The 21,667-nt window shown below is 40.4% G+C and overlaps 2 protein-coding genes across 6 annotated transcripts in view; one reads left to right on the forward strand and one right to left on the reverse strand.

Annotated features, from left to right (window-relative positions):
- The window catches only part of Fxr1 (FMR1 autosomal homolog 1), a 47,337-nt gene extending 46,212 nt beyond the window's left edge, over positions 1-1,125 (forward strand). For 4 of the 5 annotated variants that reach the window (XM_041659058.1, XM_041659059.1, XM_041659060.1 and 1 more), the window contains one exon: positions 72-1,125. In XM_041659058.1, coding sequence (XP_041514992.1) covers positions 72-242 — 171 coding nt within the window. In that variant the 3' untranslated portion in view covers positions 243-1,125. The remainder of the gene's footprint in view (positions 1-71) is intronic. The other variant, XM_041659062.1, reaches the window with a different exon arrangement.
- Positions 1,126-8,169: 7,044 nt separating this feature from the next.
- Positions 8,170-12,342, reverse strand: Dnajc19 (DnaJ heat shock protein family (Hsp40) member C19). The gene is made up of 6 exons (XM_041659248.1): positions 12,189-12,342; positions 11,122-11,173; positions 10,973-11,046; positions 10,222-10,301; positions 9,698-9,768; positions 8,170-8,293 (listed from the first exon to the last, which is right to left on the reverse strand). Exons 1-6 carry the CDS (start codon positions 12,189-12,191, stop codon positions 8,223-8,225), a joined length of 351 nt encoding a protein of 116 aa, XP_041515182.1. The 5' UTR covers positions 12,192-12,342; the 3' UTR covers positions 8,170-8,222.
- Between the last annotated feature and the right edge of the window lie 9,325 nt (positions 12,343-21,667).

A 21,667-nucleotide genomic window follows, 5' to 3' on the forward strand; every position in this document is an offset into this window, starting at 1 on the left:
ATGTAGTCATTTTCTTCCTCAGCTACAGATTTCTTTATAAAGATGTTGAAAAAGTTGTCTCCCTTTGACAGGCAAAAGATGTGATTGAAGAGCATGGTCCTTCAGAAAAGGCAATAAATGGTCCAACTAGCGCTTCTGGCGATGAAATTCCTAAACTACCGCGTACTCCAGGAGAAGAAAAGACTAAGAACTTAAAAGAAGAAAGCACTCAAGAAGCAGCAGTCCTGAATGGTGTTTCATAACTGAAGGAAGTTCCTAGTTTACAGTTCTTTTACATTACAGTTACAATAGTGCTTGTACAAGCTTGCCAAAGATAGAATTCGGATCGCCAGTCTTACATCGCACTTTCAGTTCCTCCATTTGGAATTCAGAAAGGGGGAGGGATCCTGAAGAAATCATATGTTAAACATACTTTGACACCTACTGTGTTAAAAATATATCATCAGATGTGCCTTGAGAATAGTATATGTAACATTAAAAAAAGTTGCTGGCTATAGGAAATGTTATTTTGTTTTCAAAATATGGCAGAGATGGGAGGTGGGTGGGGTGGGGTCCCTAACGTAATATTCTTTATGAAAGCATTAGCTGCTTTTGTTACATTTTTAATAATATGCAACCACTTCTTCACCTGAGGAAAACTAGAATGAAGCAGTTTAAAATATTTTGCACTGAATTGTAATTTCTTCATTAGTTTAGTCTGGAAACTGGTCTGTTACGTGTTTTAAATGCTGTTTGTAGAGGCAAGTCTGCAGACCACTGGAATACATATGTTAACTCATCTGCAGGGACATGGGGTGATATTGGCAGTGACTGTTCTACATTGAGGCTTTGTTTGGTTTATTTATTAAAGTGTACAGTATTTAAAAAAAATCAAACATAGCTTTAGTTGAAACACTAAGCTGATTAGTCATGTCCATTCATAGCCTGAACTACTGAAAAGATCAATTTCCAGAGGGTTTATTCTGTAAAAACTACATGTTTAGTCTTTAGAGTATCTTTCACATTTTCTTTTCCTCCCTTTTTTCCTTCCCCCCCCCCCCTTTTTTGATTTTGGTTGTTTGATGTGCAATATGTTTTTGTATGCAGGTAGTAAATAAACTTTGATCTTCCATTTGCTGATTTTAACTTTCTACTTTTTATGCCAATTGTTTCAAAGAAGTAGGACTACGTCACAGACCTAGAATAGATAGCATTCTTGGATTGCTTTTCAAAAGCATTTATTCTGCCTCAGACCTAGTATTAAAATGCTAACCATTTACTCTACACTTAATTTTGACTGTTAAATGGTTTAGAATATATGTCTTTGCTGTTAGAGAAACATATTTATATTAAAGTCTAATCTACAGGAAGTTGTGGAAGATATGGGAGGCAGAAGATAAGCATTTTACTTTTGCCTTTAGTTCTTCATTTAAAAACTTTTAAAGGTATGAGAAGCAGTTTTTAAATAATAGGCCAATAATGTGGTTTTTGATTGACAAGGAAACAATTTTAAAGGTTTTCATACCAGTGATTGAAAATCAGTAAAAGATTAAAAATATTTTCTTCAGAAGACCTAATTTTATGAAAGATTTTTCAGATGGAAGTTTAATGATAAATGTATATTTCTGTGGTTGTTGAAATATTTGTGAAGGCTCCATGTGTTACATAGACTCCTGGAAGTGCTTTAGTTTCGTCATTTGAAAAGTTTTTTATGTGCATAATTTATTATGTTCATAAAAATGTTGAGCTTTTATAAATGAGCTTAGGATAATTCACATAGTTAGAACAGACAATTTGCTTATTGGTATGTGTGTAGCCATAGCCAGTCACATTCTAATTAAGAGTGACATGCACTGATACCGGAGGTTTTTTTTCTTGAATAGATGTGATAATAGAACTTGAAAGTGAGGTGTGTATAGTGAACTTGCACTTTATACCAGATTAAATAACCATAACCTCCTTTTGAAAGTTTTGAAAACAAGTTAAATAATTGGTTTCTTAATTACTTAGTTCTCTGTATGTAGGTTACAAGTTTAACCATGAAGTACTGAACAAAAAGAATTTTGTGTCTGATGGGAATTGATGTTTTACCACTATGCTACATCCCTAGCCCACAAAGAATATTAATTCCCAAGCTGGGAAACATGATGCTAAGTGTAACTTTTCATTTTTCCAATGCCAGATCCCCTACAGTGTTTTTTGTCATAAAAATTAAACTATCTTAATTAAGTCAACTATTGCTGAAATACTTGAGCAGGATTTAGTAATCAATTCTTTAAGAGAGCTGAGATTTCATTACCTGAAAATAGCCACTCAGTGACTTGCCCTTTAAGAAACGGCACCAAAGCACTGTCAATGAGTTGTTCTGGCAGATTGCTTGATCAGAGGGACCATTGATTCAGGTTCCTTTTGGTACTTTGGCTGCCCCCTTGGTTAGATTCTGAGTGGGAATCCTTGCCCTAGCACATACTATAAAATGTGAAAGCAGAACATATATTCTGAAAAGTTTTGACAGCTCAAAGCACTGAGGAATGGAGACCCATGAGGTTACGTGTAAAACCTAAACTGAATGTGAAGTAGGAGTGCATATTATATCAGGGTCAAAAATTATCTGGTTTTCCTGATTTATTGGGGGAGGGTAAGGTAAGGATTCTGGGATTCTTGTGTGTCCCACCCCTCCAAAAAGTGCAAGCAAGGATGCAAAAAAAAAAAAAAATCCTTCTAAATTTTAATGTGAAGTTCAACAGAATGTCAGTCCAGTGAGTTCTTGGGAAATTACCTGCGGTGCTGCTGAGACAAAGTCAAGGGATTTTGCTTAAATAACGTACATTTTAAAAGTGCAGGTATAATACTTAATAAAACGAAGAAATCAGTAGCGAGGCACTGAGTCTGAAGAAGCATTAGGTGGTTTACTCTTGAGTCCTAGCACCCTTAAGCCGAATGCTGTAGCTGACTGTGATTTGACTTGAGCATTGTAACCTGAGGAAAATCTGGAAAAGTTGGTTTGTCCTCTTCAGACATTCCAGTTTTCTTATGACTCAAATAATTAGAATTCTTAAAGACTAAATCTAGCATATGAATGCTAAGGGAAACAAATAGGAACCTCACCATAATGTGGCATGGTTTTTGTTGGTAAAGGGACATTGCATTTGTTTATGGAGCGTTGTAGAATTTGAAAAGGAGAGCATATTTTAATAGCTCATTCAATCTTCATTTGCCTTTTTATGGTTTGGGTTCCCCCATATAAATTCATTATCTCCTAACTTGTTCAATTGGGGGGTTATAATTGCTCTTTACCCTGTTAATATAAGGTAAGAGTTTGGGTTTAATCTGTTGGAATTAATCCCAGTCAAATATAGTCAATCTTTGAACAGGTGTTCACTTGAAAGTATTGTACTGCTGGTTGAAACACACCATTACATTAGGGTTATTGTTAGTTTCTTGTGAATTACTACTCTTAGGGGTCAAAAATGACCAGCTATTAATGGGTTTTGTTTTTGTCAACCTAATTAAGTAAAAGCACTAGAAATTCAGTAAGGAGTTGTCCTTCGGCTCGATGATAGAGGCACATGTAGTCTGTAAGAAAATAATACCTTTTTAAAAATTAATTTTTGGTAATATTGGGGATTGAAGCCAGGAACCTCTGTAAGAAATAACTTTGACACAAACTTGTGTGTCCATAGATAGCTTTTTTTTTTTTTTTAACCATTTTTAAGATTTGAGAGAGATCTATAGTCCATTGTGGCTTTAAACTCTGAAGTGATCTTCCTGCCTCAGGTCTTTGGTGCTGTGATTGCTTGGGATCAGCCTGTCTACCTGAGCCACCATGTCTATCTGGCTGTGTCAAATGACTAGGTTTAGCCTTCTGTTCTACCCTTCTCTGAGTACCTGAGAATGCAGGTAGACCTGACCATGGTTTCCTACAGACTTTAAACATTTGAGATGTTACAGATAAAAAGCATATAATTAGAAGCCATTGTGTGTTAGTCTCTGTATTTTGGAGTTAAGAGTAGCATTTTAACCATATATCTCATAGCCTTGTGAGTATGAAAGTACTTCTAGTGGTGTATGTTGGGTATGCCCATTCCTGACATTCAGTTAGGCTCAACACAAAAAGAATCCCTTCTTACACAGCCTGACAGCCATATGTAGCATAAGTATATCATTTGCTTCACTGCCACACTTAAAAGATTTCCAACTTTCTCTGTATTTTGGTAGTTGTATCTTAACATATTCTAAAGTTACTGTTTACTAAATTGTAGTTTGAAACCATTTTTACCAAACAAAAAAATTTCTACTAGGTATAAATATAAACTAATCCATATTGATTACTTAGGCTTCTGTGTGGGTTCTGGGATAAAATTCAGGTTGCCAGGCTGGCCCCAAGTACCTTCACCCATTGAGCAGTCTTGCCTAGGTTGATGTCTGCTATTCTCAGGGTTACTTGTTCTAATGTTCTCAGCTGTTGAGCTTATTAAATATTTTTTGACATTGCCTGTGAATTTTTTTAATGTGCTGTTAATTGGACTTGAGCCAAGTTGTAAATTCCTCGTAACTATTACGAGGGTGGTGGCATTTAATCTCAGGTTTCTGAATTGAAAACTTATAGGTCACTACCAGAAAAAGATTTGTTATGAATTCTCTTTTCCAAGACTATGTTCTGTTGAGTAATTTTTACTATCACTTATTTATCTTTTTATTTTAATCATTTGTATGTAAGGTTTAAGGTAGGACATATTCAGACTGAGAAGCTGTACAGGATGGCAGTTCACAGGTTTAGGGTTTTGCCTGAAATTTTTTTAAAGTATGTTTTTCTAAGCGTGGGATGCTTGTGCCATGGAACACATGGAAGTCAAAGGTATCTTGGGGGACTTTCACTCCTTCAACTCAACTACAAGCCAGGCCAAGTAACTGGACTTCGCCTGGCTTGTAGCAAGTGTCTGTACTCAGTGAACCATTTACTGGCTCTAGTTTTTACCTTTTTAGATAGCAACTCATTGTAATTTCCCCTAGTACTTCGGTGGTTCTGAATATACAGGTGGAAAGGGTCTCAGATGACAGTTTTTGCATCACTCTTCCTTAAGTACTCCTGTCATTTGGAGAAAGCTTGAAGGTAAAATTTCCTAAAAATCCATGGTGTCCAAAGATAATTGGCTTTCAGGATAATGCTAAGGTATACTTGGCATTATCAGAGGTAAAAAAAAATGTCAACATCAAAGGTAACCTATGGACAGAGCCAAACTGTAAGTGAACATGATAAGTTGGGAAAGATAGGTCCAGGTTCAATCATTATTCATTAGCTAATTATCTTATTATTAATAAAATATGGAGGAATCCTTAAATTTTCATTTCATATATCCCTCTGTAAGGACTTGCTCACAGCTACCTAGGGGCTGGGAACAAAGCTCGGTCAGTAAAGTGCCGCCTAAATGTGGTTTAAGTACAATCCCTACATTAAAAAGTCAAGAGAGTTTTGATCCCAGCACTGGGGGAGTGGAGACAGAATGTTTGTGTTCATTGACTATTGCCTGCCCGCCCCCATTCTAATAAGAATTAAGTCCGAGTTAAGTCCCAATGAAATCCTGTCTCAAAAAAACAAGCTGGATGGTTCCTGGGGGAGAAATATTCAATAGTGTTTAGCCTACACATTTTAGTCTTCCAGTCAGGTTCCTGGTCCTAAGTTGCGGCTATTCCTTTGCCACTGATCTGCACCTAACCCTTCACCACCATTTACAATACCTGATAGCAGTGTTGGCAACTGCTTGCCTAGCTTATGGCAAAACGGTCCAATTCTTGGCACTTTATATGTATGTGTAAACAGCTGGATACTCAGCAGGTATCACCAAGAAACATGCTTAGATGATTGGATTCGAACTGGAAGGTCACAGACTTAAGGGGCATGGAACTGTGAGTCTGAAAAGAAGTAGGTTTTCCTATTTGACCTTGTCTCCATGGACTCGTTACTTGTCTAAACTTTGGTTCTCTTGTGTTAAACACATAATAGTTGAGATACACTAAGAATGCTTAGCACAATGCAGGTGGCTTTAAGCACTTAAGAAAATAGCACGGAGAAGGCCCTTTATAGGTCCTATTACTAAGAGCCCTTACATATGTGACATTTAAACATTATACCTAGAGCTTCCAATGAAATAGATTCTTCAGCTAGAAAAAGGTAAGCCTAGAGAAATAAAAATTACTGTCAAAGAATGAATGGCTCCTTGGTATGAAAGAAAGGCTTTCAGTGTTGGCGCTTGTTTCCTTACAGGTATGCATAGTGTTTAACAGTCAAGGTATTTAAGCCTTCAGTGCTCAGTCCTCTCTGCAGTTAATGGTGACAAAATGTGGGCATATCAGAGCACTATTTTTCAAACATCTGCTTTTACATCTTAACCAAACTCTGCTTTATTATTGTTCATAGGAACATTTAAAATTTGAGTTTTCTATGCATGGGTGTTTTGCCTGCAGATATGTATCTATAGATATGATATATCTGTGCCATGTGAAGGCTGTGTCCAAGGAGGCCAGAAGATGGTACCAGAGCCCCTGTGTTTTAGGAATCAAACCTGGGTCATCTGGAAGAGCAGACAGGGTTGATGAGCCATGTTTGCAGCCCTGAATGAATTTATTTTTATTGTTAGTTCAAATGGCTAAATAAGAGGTTAGTAAACCATGATTTGACTCCTCTCATCTGTGGATTCCTCAAGTGCATTTACCTGATAGCTAACATAAAACCCACATCAACACTCCACTTGCTTTGTTGATCATTTCTAATGCCATGCCTCTGGGTAAGGCAATGCAGTGTGTATTCCCTGCTTGTGCTTGTATTGATTTTTCTAATCTTCCTGTGTGGTGTAGTGCTGTGTTCCTCAAAATAAGAAAGGCTGTATATGCCAAAGTTAGGCTGTAGTGCTTCCAACTTGAAAATACTGATGAAGTGAGAAATAAGTAGTAGTAATGTTCATAGAGAAGCATATGCCTAGAAACTCAAAGGAACCTCTTCCCATTAGGAACAGAATTGTCGGCATTTGCTAGTTGAGATCAGTGACTTAACAGAACACAGCTGCTGTAAGAATGAATTGTGCCTTCCCCTAGATCTGGCCTCTTCCCTAGTGTGATGGGGCTTAGGAGTGTTTCTGCTACATAAAATCTCTAGAAGCTAGTTTTCATCACACTCAAACTTAACTCTCTAATTGTAAGGACTTACTTTGAACAAGGATACAAAATAGGAAGTAAATACAGAGCTATTCACTATTAGTTACTGTTACGTGTCCACTATTAACACCCTTAGTGCCCTTGACCACATTCACACACCACCCTGTCTCCCTCTGCGTGCTGATTAATTGAAAGTTGCAAATGCTACAGGGACCACCAGCTAGGGATTTTACCTCCTGATCTATACAAGTCCTTACATACTTTAATGTACTAAAAGTTACCTGCCTTCAAATGTCACTTGGATGTAAAATGTTAACAGTTGAGGCTGAAAATCAAAAGCTTTTCACATGCTGGGATTAAAGGCCTGCACTACAACTAGCTCTTAGTATTTAATATTGAGTGAGAGGACTTTAAATTCACATATAAGCTTTGTCATACAGATGAACTGTGTAGAAAGCAAAACAGGGACAACTTAAAGTATTTTTAAGAGACTAGCTAAATAGGAATTAAAAACAGGAGCTATACACGGAAATGCTTCTATTTATAGTTTTAATGTAGCTGGGTATGGTGGGACACACTTTTAATCCCAGCACTTCAGAGGAGACAAGTAGATCTCTTGAGTTCATAGTTCAGGACAGCAGTGTTATTTCGTAAAGAAAATTTTAACGTATTGATGAAATGTGAAATGTCAATGAACTAAAATTTCTTAGATGGAAGTTATAGCTAGATTAGTAAATTTGAATTACAGTGTACTTGAACAGGCCATCATGCCTGGAGTTTCACCCCCCCCCCCCCCCCCAAAAAAAAGAATCCCTGCTTCAGTAGTTAACGCTGCCTGGCTTAATAAACTGCAGTGGCGCATTCTTAGAGCCAAGTCTTGAAGAGCAACATAAGTACTAAAACAATGTTTATATTCAGATAGTGTGTATCTGTAATCATAATTGCTAATACTGTAGTCTCAATTCAGAAATCCTAAAATTCAAACAAAATATACCAAGACACTGATGCCAAGTCAGTTCACAAATTATAGCTCTGAGGTATTTTATTACAAAAGCATATACATAGACTAATGGACTTAAAATTCATCACATTTATTTTTTAGCTTGACCTTCTAGTAAGTCTTTAGCTTCATTGATTTTTGCTGCTATATAAGGAGATCCTCCTATAGAAGAAAGGGGGGGGGGAGACATGGTTTAGAGCACAGATTTTAAATCTGTCAAAAGCTACTTGCATTTCAATGATCCCAGGCCTTAATAGAGATACTATTTTCATTTTCTAAAAAGCAACTATGATACTATAAGTAGGTCACAAAATTACAATGTAAAGAAAGGTATTTGACCAATGGGAAACGAGGTGTTTTCACACAAAAATTTTATCTTTAAAAAACTTAAATCTGACTGACACAGGACTTAGCCGTTCCCACACATGCACCTGAAACTAAAGCTGTTCATTACTGCACATGTGAACACAGTACATGGTTTTAAGTGTTCCCAGGGGGCTTATTTTGAAAAACCTATTGCTTTACATCCTTTTCTGCTTCAGTGTTCTTGCTACTTGCTAACCCTTTCTAATGTCATCTAAGAGTTGCTGTTTTACTAACCTGATGAAGCAGTGTGGTCCTAAGCCCATCAAAGAGCATCAAGAGGATGCCAGTAGAATGAGTGTGTATGGACTCTGCCTACGCATCCGGAACAGAAGACCTTAAGTAATTCAAGCTAAATTCCTTACACTGTAAAGTTACATACTAAACAGCTGTCCTGTTTAAACTTGTCAAAAACTATTTTCCTACAAACAAAAGAGATTGGTACGTGGCAACAGATTTTTACGTTTCTTTAGTCAAAGTAATCCCTTTTACCATTGAAAGCTACTTTGAGGTGTATCAAAAGCAAACACAGCTCGAAAGCTTCCAAATAATTTTCTGATCCAAGCACCCACTACAAGGGGAAGCCTCTTAAAATTTTTCTCCTATTTAAAATTTAGCGCTTGGTTATTTATGAATCTAAGCAGATATACAGCAAAACTCAAAAATACACCACAACAAAACTCATCCAAGAGTTGGTATGTACACTTTTAATCCCACCAGTTGGGGCTGAGGCAGAATGGTCAAGAGGTTTACGCCAACCAAAATACCTAGTATTTGTGACCATTACTGGAAGATATTTTATCAAACAACCTAAAAGTACTATTAAGTTTTTTATTACTCCCAGATAGCAATGGCTCTTTTATTCATTATACCTTTGTTTTGGTGAAATAAGGTATCAGACTGCTTCGCACTGTTGGCCCTTGATCCTCTCGTCTCAGCCCCCCTCCCAGAGTACTGGGATTACAGAGTGTTACCATATCTGGTGGATTTTATTTATATATCAGCCTGGTCTACAAGAGCTAGTTCCAGGACAGGCTCCAAAACCACAGAGAAACCCTGTCTCGAAAAAAAAAAAAGACTACTATGTGATCCATGCCTGGGAGACTGCTCATATGTACATTTAGACATATAATTGCCAAGAATTAGTTATCCCCTTAACAGCAGTCCAACAACATGCTTAACAAAAGCCGAGCCATTACTTACCCTTGTCTGGGTGGTTTAAGAGCATAATCCTTCGGTGAGCATCCCTGATCTTTCCTTTATTGGCAGTAGGGCTAATATGAAAAGGGAAACAATTTGTTACTTTATTTAACATCACACACGGACTATACAGAAGGGTCAAATTTTAACACTCTATAAGCCTCACAGGTATAAAATGCATTTTCTAAATCAGAACCAAATTATAGTACTTAAAAACAAAACTAGATGTTGTTGGCCTGACAATCCCTATTCAACACTTCATTTGGAAATGGGAGCAGAATTTCACTGCAGATCACTCCAGGCAGGCAGCAGTGAGCACTATCTTAATCTGTTACATATTCCTCAGTAAGAGTTCTGTACTTCTGCAGGCATGTTAGGCTTAAAAGATTTTCATGGAAGGAGCTGACCAATATAAAAATCAGTGTTGTCTTGTGACAAAAAACCTAATAACTACCTTATTCTCAATTGTAGGAAAATACTAATAGAAACTATCCTACCCTACATCTATTAATGAGTAAAAATCTTACCTTACACCTAGTATTAATGCTGCCTCCCGTTTTGTCATTTTGGGTTCAAACCCACCTTTATAGTACCCACCACTGAAGGCCTGAAAGGGAAATTGAATTGAAAGATTAATGAAGTAAATGGAAGGTTGGTTAAATCAAAAAGAAAATAGTACATTTCAAAGACCTACAAGTGTATTTCCCAAGATATTTTAGCTTGATTAGTGGTAGCTATTGCAATAAGCATTAAACATCCATTTCCTCCAGCCAAACTGGAACAAATTGTCTCGAGGACTTAAGAAAACTAGGCGTGAATGGAGGCTGTTGTCACCCATATTCCTCATAAAAAGCAGTATCATACCTGGTTCAAAGAAACCACTAACTGTATGGCAGTGTGGGAGGGAAATTATGCCATCAGGACCTTAATTTAACCTTGGGCAGCATGGTTTCTGCTGTCTATAACATGGATCCTCAAAGTCCTGAAGAGCAGCAGCTGTGTGTGCTGTACCCAGTTAAGATTCATTCTCAACATGACAGGGTGTGATGTCTGAATGTACTGCAGAGCTACCTGTGTCTCATGTGACAGCAGATGACGGAAGGCAGGTTAGCAGTGTGCGAGTAATAAAGTACTAAATCCGAAGGTCACCCACCCTTAGCTGTCACCTAAGGTTTGCAACTCCTTCCTCACTGAACATGGACCTGTGGGATTCTGGCTACAGGGCAGCTCCAGGCTTAAAGTACAGGTAATACATTTACCAAAAAAAAGTTGTCTTACAGATTTTGGTAGGCTTTGAAAAACTTGTTTTACTTGAGGCTCCACATGCTTCATGGCTTGTAAAGCATAACGGCCTAAAACCAAAATCAATAGAATAAGCAAGTCAATCCATAACCAGTCTATTCTTCCACCCCCAACCATAAACCAACCTGCAAATCCTGCAGCGGCAATAGTCAGTCCAACTGCTACCACTGTGCTGGCCTGGTAAGGGGGGAAAAGAATACATCTTTACTTCTCTAATTGCACCTAGCCTGCATCCAAACTCATTACAGCCTTCTTCAGTGAAAGGTGGGTTCTTTTTCCCTTTCTGGCAAGGACTAGAGATGAAACTTAGGGTGTTACACATGGAAGACGCTATACTGGTGGGACTACATCTCCACCCTTTTATTCTGGGGTGGGGACTTGCTAAATTGTCCAGGTTGGCCATGAATTTGCGATCTTTCAGCCTCAGTTTCCTCCCTAAGTAGCTGAAACTCTATGGAGTGCAGCACTATGCCTGCTGGAAGAAACATTTTTTTTTTTTAGTTTTTCGAGACAGGGTTTCTCTGTGGCTTTGGAGCCTGTCCTGGAACTAGCTCTGTAGACCAGGCTGGTCTCGAACTCACAGAGATCCGCCTGCCTCTGCCTCCCGAGTGCTGGGATTAATGTTTTGTCTTTAAAACACTGCAATTTGACGTTGTACACGATGGTGGCCTTTTAATGCCATTTACTCCCGGCACCTAGAAGCCACTGGCAGGTGGATCTCCTGCGCTCTGGGGCAGCCAGGTTACATAGTGAGACCCTGCCTCAAAAAAATTAAAAACCACTGCAATGTTTATACACAATTTACTGTGGGGTGTGCTATTTTCACTAAGAAGAAAAGGGTAAGTCAACCTGTTTATCCACAAGAAGGGTGACTTCTTCAGAGGTCGAAGAGAACTTTAACCCACAGGCACTTGAACCTTATTCAAGTTTAAAGAAGACCGGTGAGAATTAAGATTTCTGCTGGATTAGAAAACAGTGCTTGCAAAGCTCCCTGCAAGAGTCCCACAAGGCAATTCCACCGTAAAGGATTTGTTGGGGGTTAACGGGCCGACCTCCCAGGAGGCGCAAGCGTTAGCCCGCAGCAGAGACAGGCTGTCGGCTGGAGCCGGCGGAGGCCGGAGCGAAGGTCAGTCTTGGCGTCCGCCCGGGCCGGCCAGCGCCACGTCGGGGCTAGTCAGCGCCGGCCACTCACCATGACTCCGCTGCGCGGCCCGGCAGCGCGCGCTCATCCCAGCGCGAGCACACCGCCACAGCACGCCTGCAGACCGCCGCGACCGTACCAACCGCGCCGGCTCCGGCCGCGCCGCGCAACACGGCCGGAGCGCCGTAAAGCGCGTCGGGAACCGTCGCACAGGGTGCTGCAAAAGGGACCAAGCAACTCATGTGACTGAAAGGTCGGTCGGGGGCGGGACTTGCGGTGCCCTCCGCCCGGGCTTCTGATTCGGAAGTCTAAGGCCTGGCACAGAACGCGTCTTCCGGTTAAAACATCGCTCACACTTTGATTTTGTAGAGTTTTTTGTCCTGTGAAAAAACCCTGTGAAAGCAGCGCTGTTTTTCAGATGACAGTATTTTTATAATACGGGTTTTTTAAATTTTTTTATTTTATTTTATTTTTGGTTTTCTCTTCACGTCTCACGTCTCAGCGCCTTTTTTGCTATGGAGAGCGATCTTCATGCCCTGCAGCAATATCTTTCTTCTTCCCGCTTAGAGCTTGGTTAAGTCTATAAGTAGATTAGAAATTATAAGGGAGGTTAATGTTTCCATTTTCTTGGTGTTTTATTTTTATTTTATTTTATTTATTATTTTTTGGTTTTTGTTTTTCAGTCCTGGAACTCACTTTGTAAAGCAGGCTGGCCTGAAACTCACAGAGATCCGCCTGCCTCTGCCTCCGGAGTGCTGGGATTAAAGGCGTGTGCCACCACCACCTGGCTCTTGGTGTCTTCTTTAGGCTACACGAGTTTGTTCCCTAAAGAACACAACTTCTGCTGTGTGTGTTCATTGTTTATTTTCTCTCTCCTGTTTTAACCTGAGTTAACTACTTTTCCAAAAGAACGTCTGTGTCTGCATTGCTCTGAGCGTGTGATTGGTTAACCCAAGAACGCCAGTGCTCTTGACCAGAAGGAAAGAGATGGGGAGGCGTCTTTCTGCGTGAAGGCTTTAGGTTGTGAGAAAATATAACCGTGTGTGACCTCAGCAGAAACTTGGAAACTGAGGTAGCCTAACTTCTTCATGAAATTTCCTTTTCTACTCTCCGTTTCATTTTATCACGGTGTCTTTGCCTGCGGCCTCCCTAAGCTTCCCCCGTTTTAGCCAGAGGTCCGTTCTATGAATGAGTGGATCATATTTTGCTTATCTTCTCATTTACTCAGGGGTGGCTGCTGTGACGTAGCTATTGTAAATGGCGTTTCTGTGGGCGTGGATGCTCAGAAACTAGGCTGACTGATTTCAGTTCTCTTTACTGGGTAGGCAGAAATGAAATCCGTGTACCCTGTGATACTTTTCATTGCTGTAATGGTTTGGGTCTGAACTGCCTCTCAGAAGCTTGTGGGCGTGTGTGTGTGTGTGTGTGTGTGTGTGTGTGCGTGCGTGCGTGCGTGCGTGTGTGTGTGTGTTGAAGGCAGATCAGTGGGTTAGTCAGTGATGGTCATGGACTGTTGGGTGGTGTGCTGGAGGAGACTTAGCTGAATCATAGTTATACCCGGCAGGTCCTTGTCTCTAGTTCCTTCCTTTCGCTCTCTTCTTCTTGGCCATAATTCATCTATGCTTTAAGACTCTGTGTTCCCTGCCCCCAAGTTCTGCTTCACCACATATCCAGGACCGTGGAAGTGTATGATCAGGGATTGTAAGCTTGGAGACTGTGTGAACGCAAGAAGTTTCTGTCCAGCATGAGTGAATTCAGTCCTTTCACCACTGCAGTGGGAAGGTAACCTCTTTACATTCCTGCAAAGCAACTTCGCTGGCGGATGAGAGTCTTGAATCGCATCCTTGTCCACATCTGATATTTTCTGGTTTTATTTAATACTAGTCGTGCTAATGAGTATGAGGTAGTAACTCATTGTACCTCTTGATCAGTAATATGGAATGCTTTTTTATGTGCTTGATAAACATGCACGCACCTCCTTGGGGAAATGGCTATTCAAATCTTTTACCCATTTTTGGGGGGGTTGGAATTTGTATTTGTTGTTAAGATTCAGTTTTTTATGTATTCTGGGTATCAGTTTCTTATCAATTACATGGTTTTCTATTTTTTCCCCACCTCTCTGATGCCCTGTGACTCTGTTGCTAGTATGTCTTGAACATAGTATTCTAAAAACTTTATAAAGTCCAGTTCTCTGACTCTTTGGTTCTTTATTGTTCTTACGCGGGCCTTTGAGTCACACCCAAAAGCCAATGTCATGAATAATTTGCCTTGGGTTTTCTTTTAGGGCTTTTGTAGTTTTCTGCCTTTGATCTAATGTGAGTTGCTTTTTCTGTTCAGCATTAGGCAAGTGTTTCACCATTTTGCATAGATGTGAGTAGTGTCCCAAGCATTGCTTGTGGAAACAGTTCTTTACTCTTTAAATGGTAGAGGTTATGCTAAGCTTTCCGGAACCACCTTGTATGAAGAGTGCTAGCAAGTGTCTGATAGGTTTTTGTTCTCTAGTACCACCGCAACGGATTGCCACAGGCAGGGAGGTTAATACAACAAAAATATGTTTCTTTAAATTCTAGAGGCTGGACATGTAAGGTCAAGACACTAGTAGGTGTATAGTTTCTCTTCTGTGTGGCTTGTAAAGTTTAAAAATAAGAGAAAAGGAAAACTTACAGTCACCTTCTCAAATTATGGCCATTGCTGGCTACTCTTGCCCAACCGAGTGAGGGATGGCTACTCCGCCCTGCTTTCCTACTACTGAAAGCAGGTCCTCAGCCCAGGGAAGCAGCTTACTGAACATTTCCAACTGATCACTCGTCTGGTTTACAAGCAAGGAAGTGATAACGGAACGGATATTTCTAAGAAAATATCCCTCCCACGGTGCTAACCAGGACTCCTCTTTAATGCCAGACTCTAGGTCTGCTTTGCAAAGCTGTGGCCCCTGTCAGTTCACCTTGTGCCAGGTCATGATTGTCATATTGTCATATTTCCCTAGGTAAAGCTGGAACATTCGATCAGGAAGTTCTAGGAAAATAATGTGTCATTTAATGGATATTAGGGTGGCCTAAGATGTCTGGTAAGGGAAGTAATGTTCTCACATTTGACCTGGCCTGTTTCTGGAGAGGAACCTCTTTTTTGTTGTTGTTGTTTGTGTGTTTGTTGTTTTGTTTTTTGAGATAGGGTTTCTCTAACTTTGGAGCCTGTCCTGGAACTTACTCTGTAGACCAGGTTGGCCTTGAACTCGCAGAAATCCACCTGCTTTTGCCTCCTGAGTGCTGGGATTAAAGGCGTGTGCCACCACCGCCCAGAGGAGAGGACCCTCTTTTGGAATGGTTTTGATTTGGGTTTTCTGTAATCATTTGAACGAATTCAGGAAGCATCCAGAGTATTCCAGTTGGGCTAGGGCTTGGGGAGGACCGGAACTCGCTTACAATCGGGGGTTTCAGTGCACCCTGAAATATACAGCAGCAGGATGAACTTCGTTCTTCTCCCCTTTTCTGAAAAGAGCTTTGAGTGAGCCACGCGGACTCTTTTGATTGTGCATCTACCTGAATTACCATCTGCTATTTGGAAATTGTGACTCATTTCGAAATTTGCATTTAAATATAAGTCATGCTGGACACACTAATCTGCATCTGCATAAGAGAATTATTCTTCTTGTTTGGGCTCGCTATTCTCTCCAGTACCTTGGTCACTCCGTGGAATCCCAAATGTGTCTTTAAAACTCCGTTGGTGGACAGAGGCAGGGACTGCTTGCTAGTCTGTCTCCAGTTCCCCAGATCCACAGTATCACTCAGTTATTGAGGACACAGTTTTATGTTACATGGTCATGGTCTTCCCTTAAAGGAAAGCTGCCGAGGATGATGGATCCAAATGTGACCTTTTCTCCTAAATGCGTCCAAGCTTTGCCAAGATCTGCCTGCATCCTTACATGACTATGGTTTTAATGGTTGGTGTACTGCTGGCTGACTTGGGACTCCAGCCCTCAGATCTGATGGTGGGGGTCCAGTACTTTGTGCTGCTCTTCGCTGTGCTCACGGGGTGAGACATGAGCACTACCCAGGAGTGAGCTTAGGACCAATAGCAGCTGAGTTAGGCATCACTGCCTTGGAGAGGTTCCCAGAGACTTGGTAATTTTCAGTGGATGCAACGGTTAAAGCTGGGTTGGCAGCCTCGTGTTGCCATGATGCTGGCTAAGCTGCTCTTCTGCCTCTGAATCTTCTCGCTTGTAAATGGGGAGGTTGAACGGGGTCCTTTCCCTTCACTTCTTCCACTCCTTCTATCCCCATTCACATTCTTCTTTACAATACTGGGGCTTGAAACCAAGGCTTCATCCATGCTAGATAAACACTCCCCCACTGAGGTATACTGTAGCCTGCAAACTTCTTGTAGATGATAATTGTGTAGAACACTTTTTTCTTTTTGGTTAGCACACTTTGATACATGGAAATGGAATCATGATTGCATTAAAATCCAGGCATGATGCCAGCGAAATAGGAGAAGGGTTTTTAGTCCTCATTCCCCACAGGATTGCCAGTTTTGAATGAAACAGAAAGATGAGAGTTTCTTTGTTAGAGCCAAGGAGTTTAGAGGAGAAAGAGGGGTGGGGGAAGGGGAGGGAGGAAAGGAACAAATGTGAAGGGACACCGAATGGGACAAACACATCCTCTCCCCCAGCGCTGTACAGCTCCATGCCCTGAATTTCTGCGAAGACTGTAGTGAGTCTGTGTCCTTCTCAGTGATGGGGACACTCCCACTCCTGAAGAGTCTTACTGAGTTCTTACCTCATTTGGAGTACTGAGGGGTTTGCCACAAGCACCAAGAGGTTGAGATGTAAAGGGTCATAGCAACTGGGTCCAGTGCCAGTGGCCATGTCAAAGGAGCAGCAGGTGGCAACTGACTTCAGGGGACCGGGTCCAACAGGAAGCAAGGCTCAGATGGGTAACTCTCAGATAAGCAAGGCCCCGACAGCCTTGGCCCCAGAATTTGCTGCTACCATTTTTCTCTGGTATTCGGTATAGTGTGAATGGGTGTGTGTGTGGGGGGGGGGATTCCAATGGCCTTAAGGTAATGTGATTATCTCCATGAAAATATCCTGTTCTGCTGGGCATTTTACCTGTGAATTATTAAGAAGAGGATTTCCTCTTAAGCTGTACTATTTAAAGTGTTGCCCCCCGCTGTGAAATAATCCTTGTACACTGTGACTATGTATTACTCTCATTGTTAATAAAGATCTGACTGGCCAGTAGCTAGGCAGGAGAGGATGTGGGGAAGAAGAAAGGCAGAGTCACGAGGAGTTGTCAATCATACACAGAGGAAGCAAGAGATGAACATGCTGTGCTTCAAAAAAAGGTACCACCATGTGGCAGAGCATAGATAAAAATATGGCTTAATTTAAATTAAAGTATCTAGTTAGTAACAAGTCGAAACTATTGGCTGAGTATTTATAATTAATAAGTCTCTGTGTGATAATTTGGGAGCTACTGCCAGGACAGAAAACTCCACCTACACCCCTACCCCTGAGAAGACAGGGGCTGTATAATAGAAAAAATAGAACAAGGAAATGTCACACAGCTAGTTTTTCTTGGGGAGCCATGTAGACTGTGGCTTAGGATAATAATTAAGAAAAACGATCAAGTCCCAGAAACTAAGTTAGCTCACATTCTTTTAATGTTGGGAGATGCTGTCACAGGTTTCAGTGTGCATCATAGCTGAAACAAAGCTTTACATAATGACTTAAGGTTAGGATAAGATTTTTTTAATAGCTTCGAAATAGAACATAGAGAAAAACAATCTAAACTTTAGAAAAGCACATAGTTGAATAGGAACTCATTAAGGTCAGAAACAAGGACAAAGCAGCCTGGTTATTGTTAGCTGATGAGTTGGCGATCAGCAATGATGACTGTGCCCAGTTCTTCCCTCGGCTTCCTGATATAAACTGTTGATGAGTGGGTATGCACTGTTGTGGGGTATTAGTTTAAGTTGTGTTGCATTTGTTTATGCTGTGGAACATTCGTTTAATGATGCAGACATGTGTTGCATTCTTTTGTGTTGCATTTGTTTAACTCTGTGAAGCTGTGTTACCTTGCCTGCCTAAAACACCTAATTGGTCTAATGAAGAGCTGAATGCCCAATAGATAGGCAGGAGAAAGGATAGGCAGCTCTGTCGTGCAGAAAGAAGAAAGAGGAGAAGAAATCTAGAAAAGAGTGAGGAGGGAGAATACCAGGGGCTAGCCGTTGAGTAAGAAGGAAAGAAAAATATATAGAATAAAAAAAAAAGTGGAAAACCCTGAGGCAAAATGTAGTTAAAGAGAAATGTGATAATTTAGCTTAGCAAAACTGGCTAGAAACAAGCCAAGCTAAGGCTGAGCATTCATAAGAATAGGTCTCTGAGCCAGGCAGCGGTATGCATGCCTTTAATCCCAGCACTCAGAAGGCAGAGGCAGGTGAATTCGAGGCCAGCCTGGTCTACAAGAGCTAGTTCTGGGACAGGCTCCAAAGATATACAGAGAAACCCTGTATCGAAAAATAAAACAAACAAGCAAAAAAAAAGAATAAGACTTTGTATTCATTTGTGAGCTAGATGGTGGGCCTCCATAGAGAAAAAAATTAACCAACCACAATTCATCCTGAGGATTTAAAATTTAAAGTAGAGCTATTTTTCATAGGTAAAAGTTTAGATTTGTGATTCTTTTAAGACTTTTTATAATAAATAATTTATAATAAATGATTGGTCTTTTCTTTGTAACTGCAAAATGCAGTCTGCCAGCAAAAGAACTTGCTGAGAAAAATACCTTGCTTGCTTACACTCTGTTAATATATAACAAGTTGCTTGGGTATGAATGTATGTGGATTCTTAGTACAACTTGTTTTTCACCTGTAATACATAAAATGTCTAACATGTAAGGGATATGGATAACATTCTGTTTTTAATTTGTAGTCATTGCAATCATTCACTTGAAAAATAAAATATAACCACATTGTAAATTTTATATTGCTTGAAAGATTCAATTGGGGTATATAAGCTATAAGAGGAGAGACAGAGACAGAGAGAGACAGAGAGAGAGGCAGATGACAGAAGGAAAAATACCAGAAAAGATGTAAAAGAAAAGCTAGAAGGAAAACATCAAGAGAGACAGAAGGAAAACATCAGGTTAGAAAACCAGAGCAGAAAAGGAATAGAATAAAACAAGCAATGGAAATAATAATAAAATGAAGAATTAAGCTTTTGTCCTCAGAAAAGTCCTTGTGTGTCTGTTTGTCTGTCCAGTAGCTCACCTGCTCTACATCTCTTGAGTTTCTCTGACCTGCGGAAGGCTTGCCATTTATCAGCATCCTTAGTGAGATCCTGACCTGTTGGAGATGAATGTGTGTATTTGTGTGTGTTTTCCCCATTTTTGCCAGCCCAAGAGAGTTAAATTTAGCTCCCTTTGCTGGCCTCGGAGAATTAAATTTTACTCCCTCAGATAGAAAGTCAAGTTGAGTTATTGTCTGCTCACTTGGCTCATTCCCCTCAAGCCTGAGCTACTGGAAGCTGGTCCTCATGGCTGCAGCAATCCAGGGACTGAACAGACAACAGAGGTTTCTGCTAACTATAGACACAAGTTTCTGTACCTTTTCTTAGTAAGGCATTCCTATCTTGCTTCCTCTGTGTCTGGCTTGTAACTCTGTCTCCACCTTTCCTCTTCCCAGAGTTCTCCTAGTCTGATCAACCTGCCTATACTTCCTGCCTGACTACAGCCAATCAGCATTTTATTAAACCAATATGTGTGACAAATCCTTACAGTGTACAAGAGCATTATCCCACAGCATTTCCCCTTTTTTCTTTTCACAGCAAAAAATCTGAATCTAACCTTTGTTTAGCTTTTCTTCTGATCATTATCCATAACAACTTGTAATCAACATGGTAAAGACAAACATTCATAATCATTGGGAGTGTGGGTGTAGTTTTCTAGATTACTTCCTGCTGACTGGGGGCACTGATAATCTTATGGGGACCTAACGTAGAATGGGAAATGTAGGATTATGGTCAAGTCCTGACGGGAGCATTCTGTGAGGCTGGGTTGTCTCAGCCAGCAGTCTTGAAGTTGTTCTAGATGTAGAACTCAGAAGAAACTGCAACAGAGGTGCTGTGAGGTGGAGGATTACAGTTCAGAGGATCAGACCATTGTGGTGATGAACATGGCGGCAAGCAGGCAGACATGGTGCTGAAGAGGTAACTGAGTTCTACATCTTGCAAACAACAGGGAGTCATTGGATCATTTGGGCCATCTGTTCCCAGTGGAAAGTTTTCAGGGGGTCTTTATTGATCAAACCAGATTTCTCTCTCTCTCTCTCTCTCTCTTTTTTTTTTTTTTTTTTTTGATTTTTCGAGACAGGGTTTCTCCGTAGCTTTTGGTTCCTGTCCTGGAACTAGCTCTTGTAGACCAGGCTGGCCTCGAACTCACAGAGGTCCACCTGCCTCTGCCTCCTGAGTGCTGGGATTAAAGGCGTGTGCCACTACGGCAAACCAAATTTTTCTTAACCCAGAATGAATTCACAACCTCTCATTTTCTGTGGGAGGGTGGGTACAGTTTCAGTTATAGAAGATAGAATGGTCCTGGGAGTGTAGTGTGTACTAAGGTGATGGTAGCTCCCAATACTCTCTAGTGTACTGGACACTTGCTAAGACAGTTGTCATGGTTTGAATGGGATGCCCCCATAGCCTTAGGCATCTGAATACTTAATCCACAGTTAGTGGTGCTGTTTGGGTAGGTTTAGGAGCCATGGCTTTGCTGGAGGAAGTGTGTCACTGGGGTCAGGATTTGAGAACTTAAAACCTTACCCTATTTCTAGTTTGCTTCCTCTGCTTTGTGTTTGCTATTGAAGCTGTGAGCTTTCAGCTTCTAGCTTCTCCAGTCATGCCTGCTGCTTGCTGCCAGGCTTCTCCACTGCAGTAGAATCCCATCCTGAAACCATAAGTCTAAATAAACTCTTCTGTAAGTCACCTTGGTCATGGTGTTTTATGAAAGCAACAGAAAAGTCGCTAATGCAAGAGTGAATCAGGTGTTTCCAACACAGTCACGACTCACGTTCTTGATGGGTACACTAATTAACTCGATCATACCAACCTCTTAACACGCACATGTATCAAAGCAGCAAATCCTCAAACATGTGAGATATTATATATCAAACAAACCTGGAGTCACACTGTAAATCTTTACATAAACTGAGTTTCTTGATCTACACTTTTATAGTTTTTATTTGTTTTTTTTTGTTTTGGGTGGTGTTGAGGATAAAACCTAGGGCCTTGCACATACATGCTCAGCCAACATCTCCGGTCCTAGAATCAATGTTATGGAAGAGTATTTAAATGTAAAAAATAAATCTAGACATGTATTGTGCTAGAAGAAATCAATATATATGTAACTTAATTTAGGAAAGTGAATGAACCACCTATTGAAAGTTGCATTTGGTTTTGATTTAGATATGGGGAAGTTTTCTTATTTGCTGGCATGCATAATTAATAGTACAACATAGTCATTCAATGGTTTAATCTA

The sequence above is a fragment of the Microtus oregoni genome, unplaced genomic scaffold (genome assembly GCF_018167655.1).
Source record: "Microtus oregoni isolate MIOR12 unplaced genomic scaffold, Mior012 000010F_ref0000083, whole genome shotgun sequence".
In the NCBI taxonomy this organism is placed as follows: domain Eukaryota; kingdom Metazoa; phylum Chordata; class Mammalia; order Rodentia; family Cricetidae; genus Microtus; species Microtus oregoni.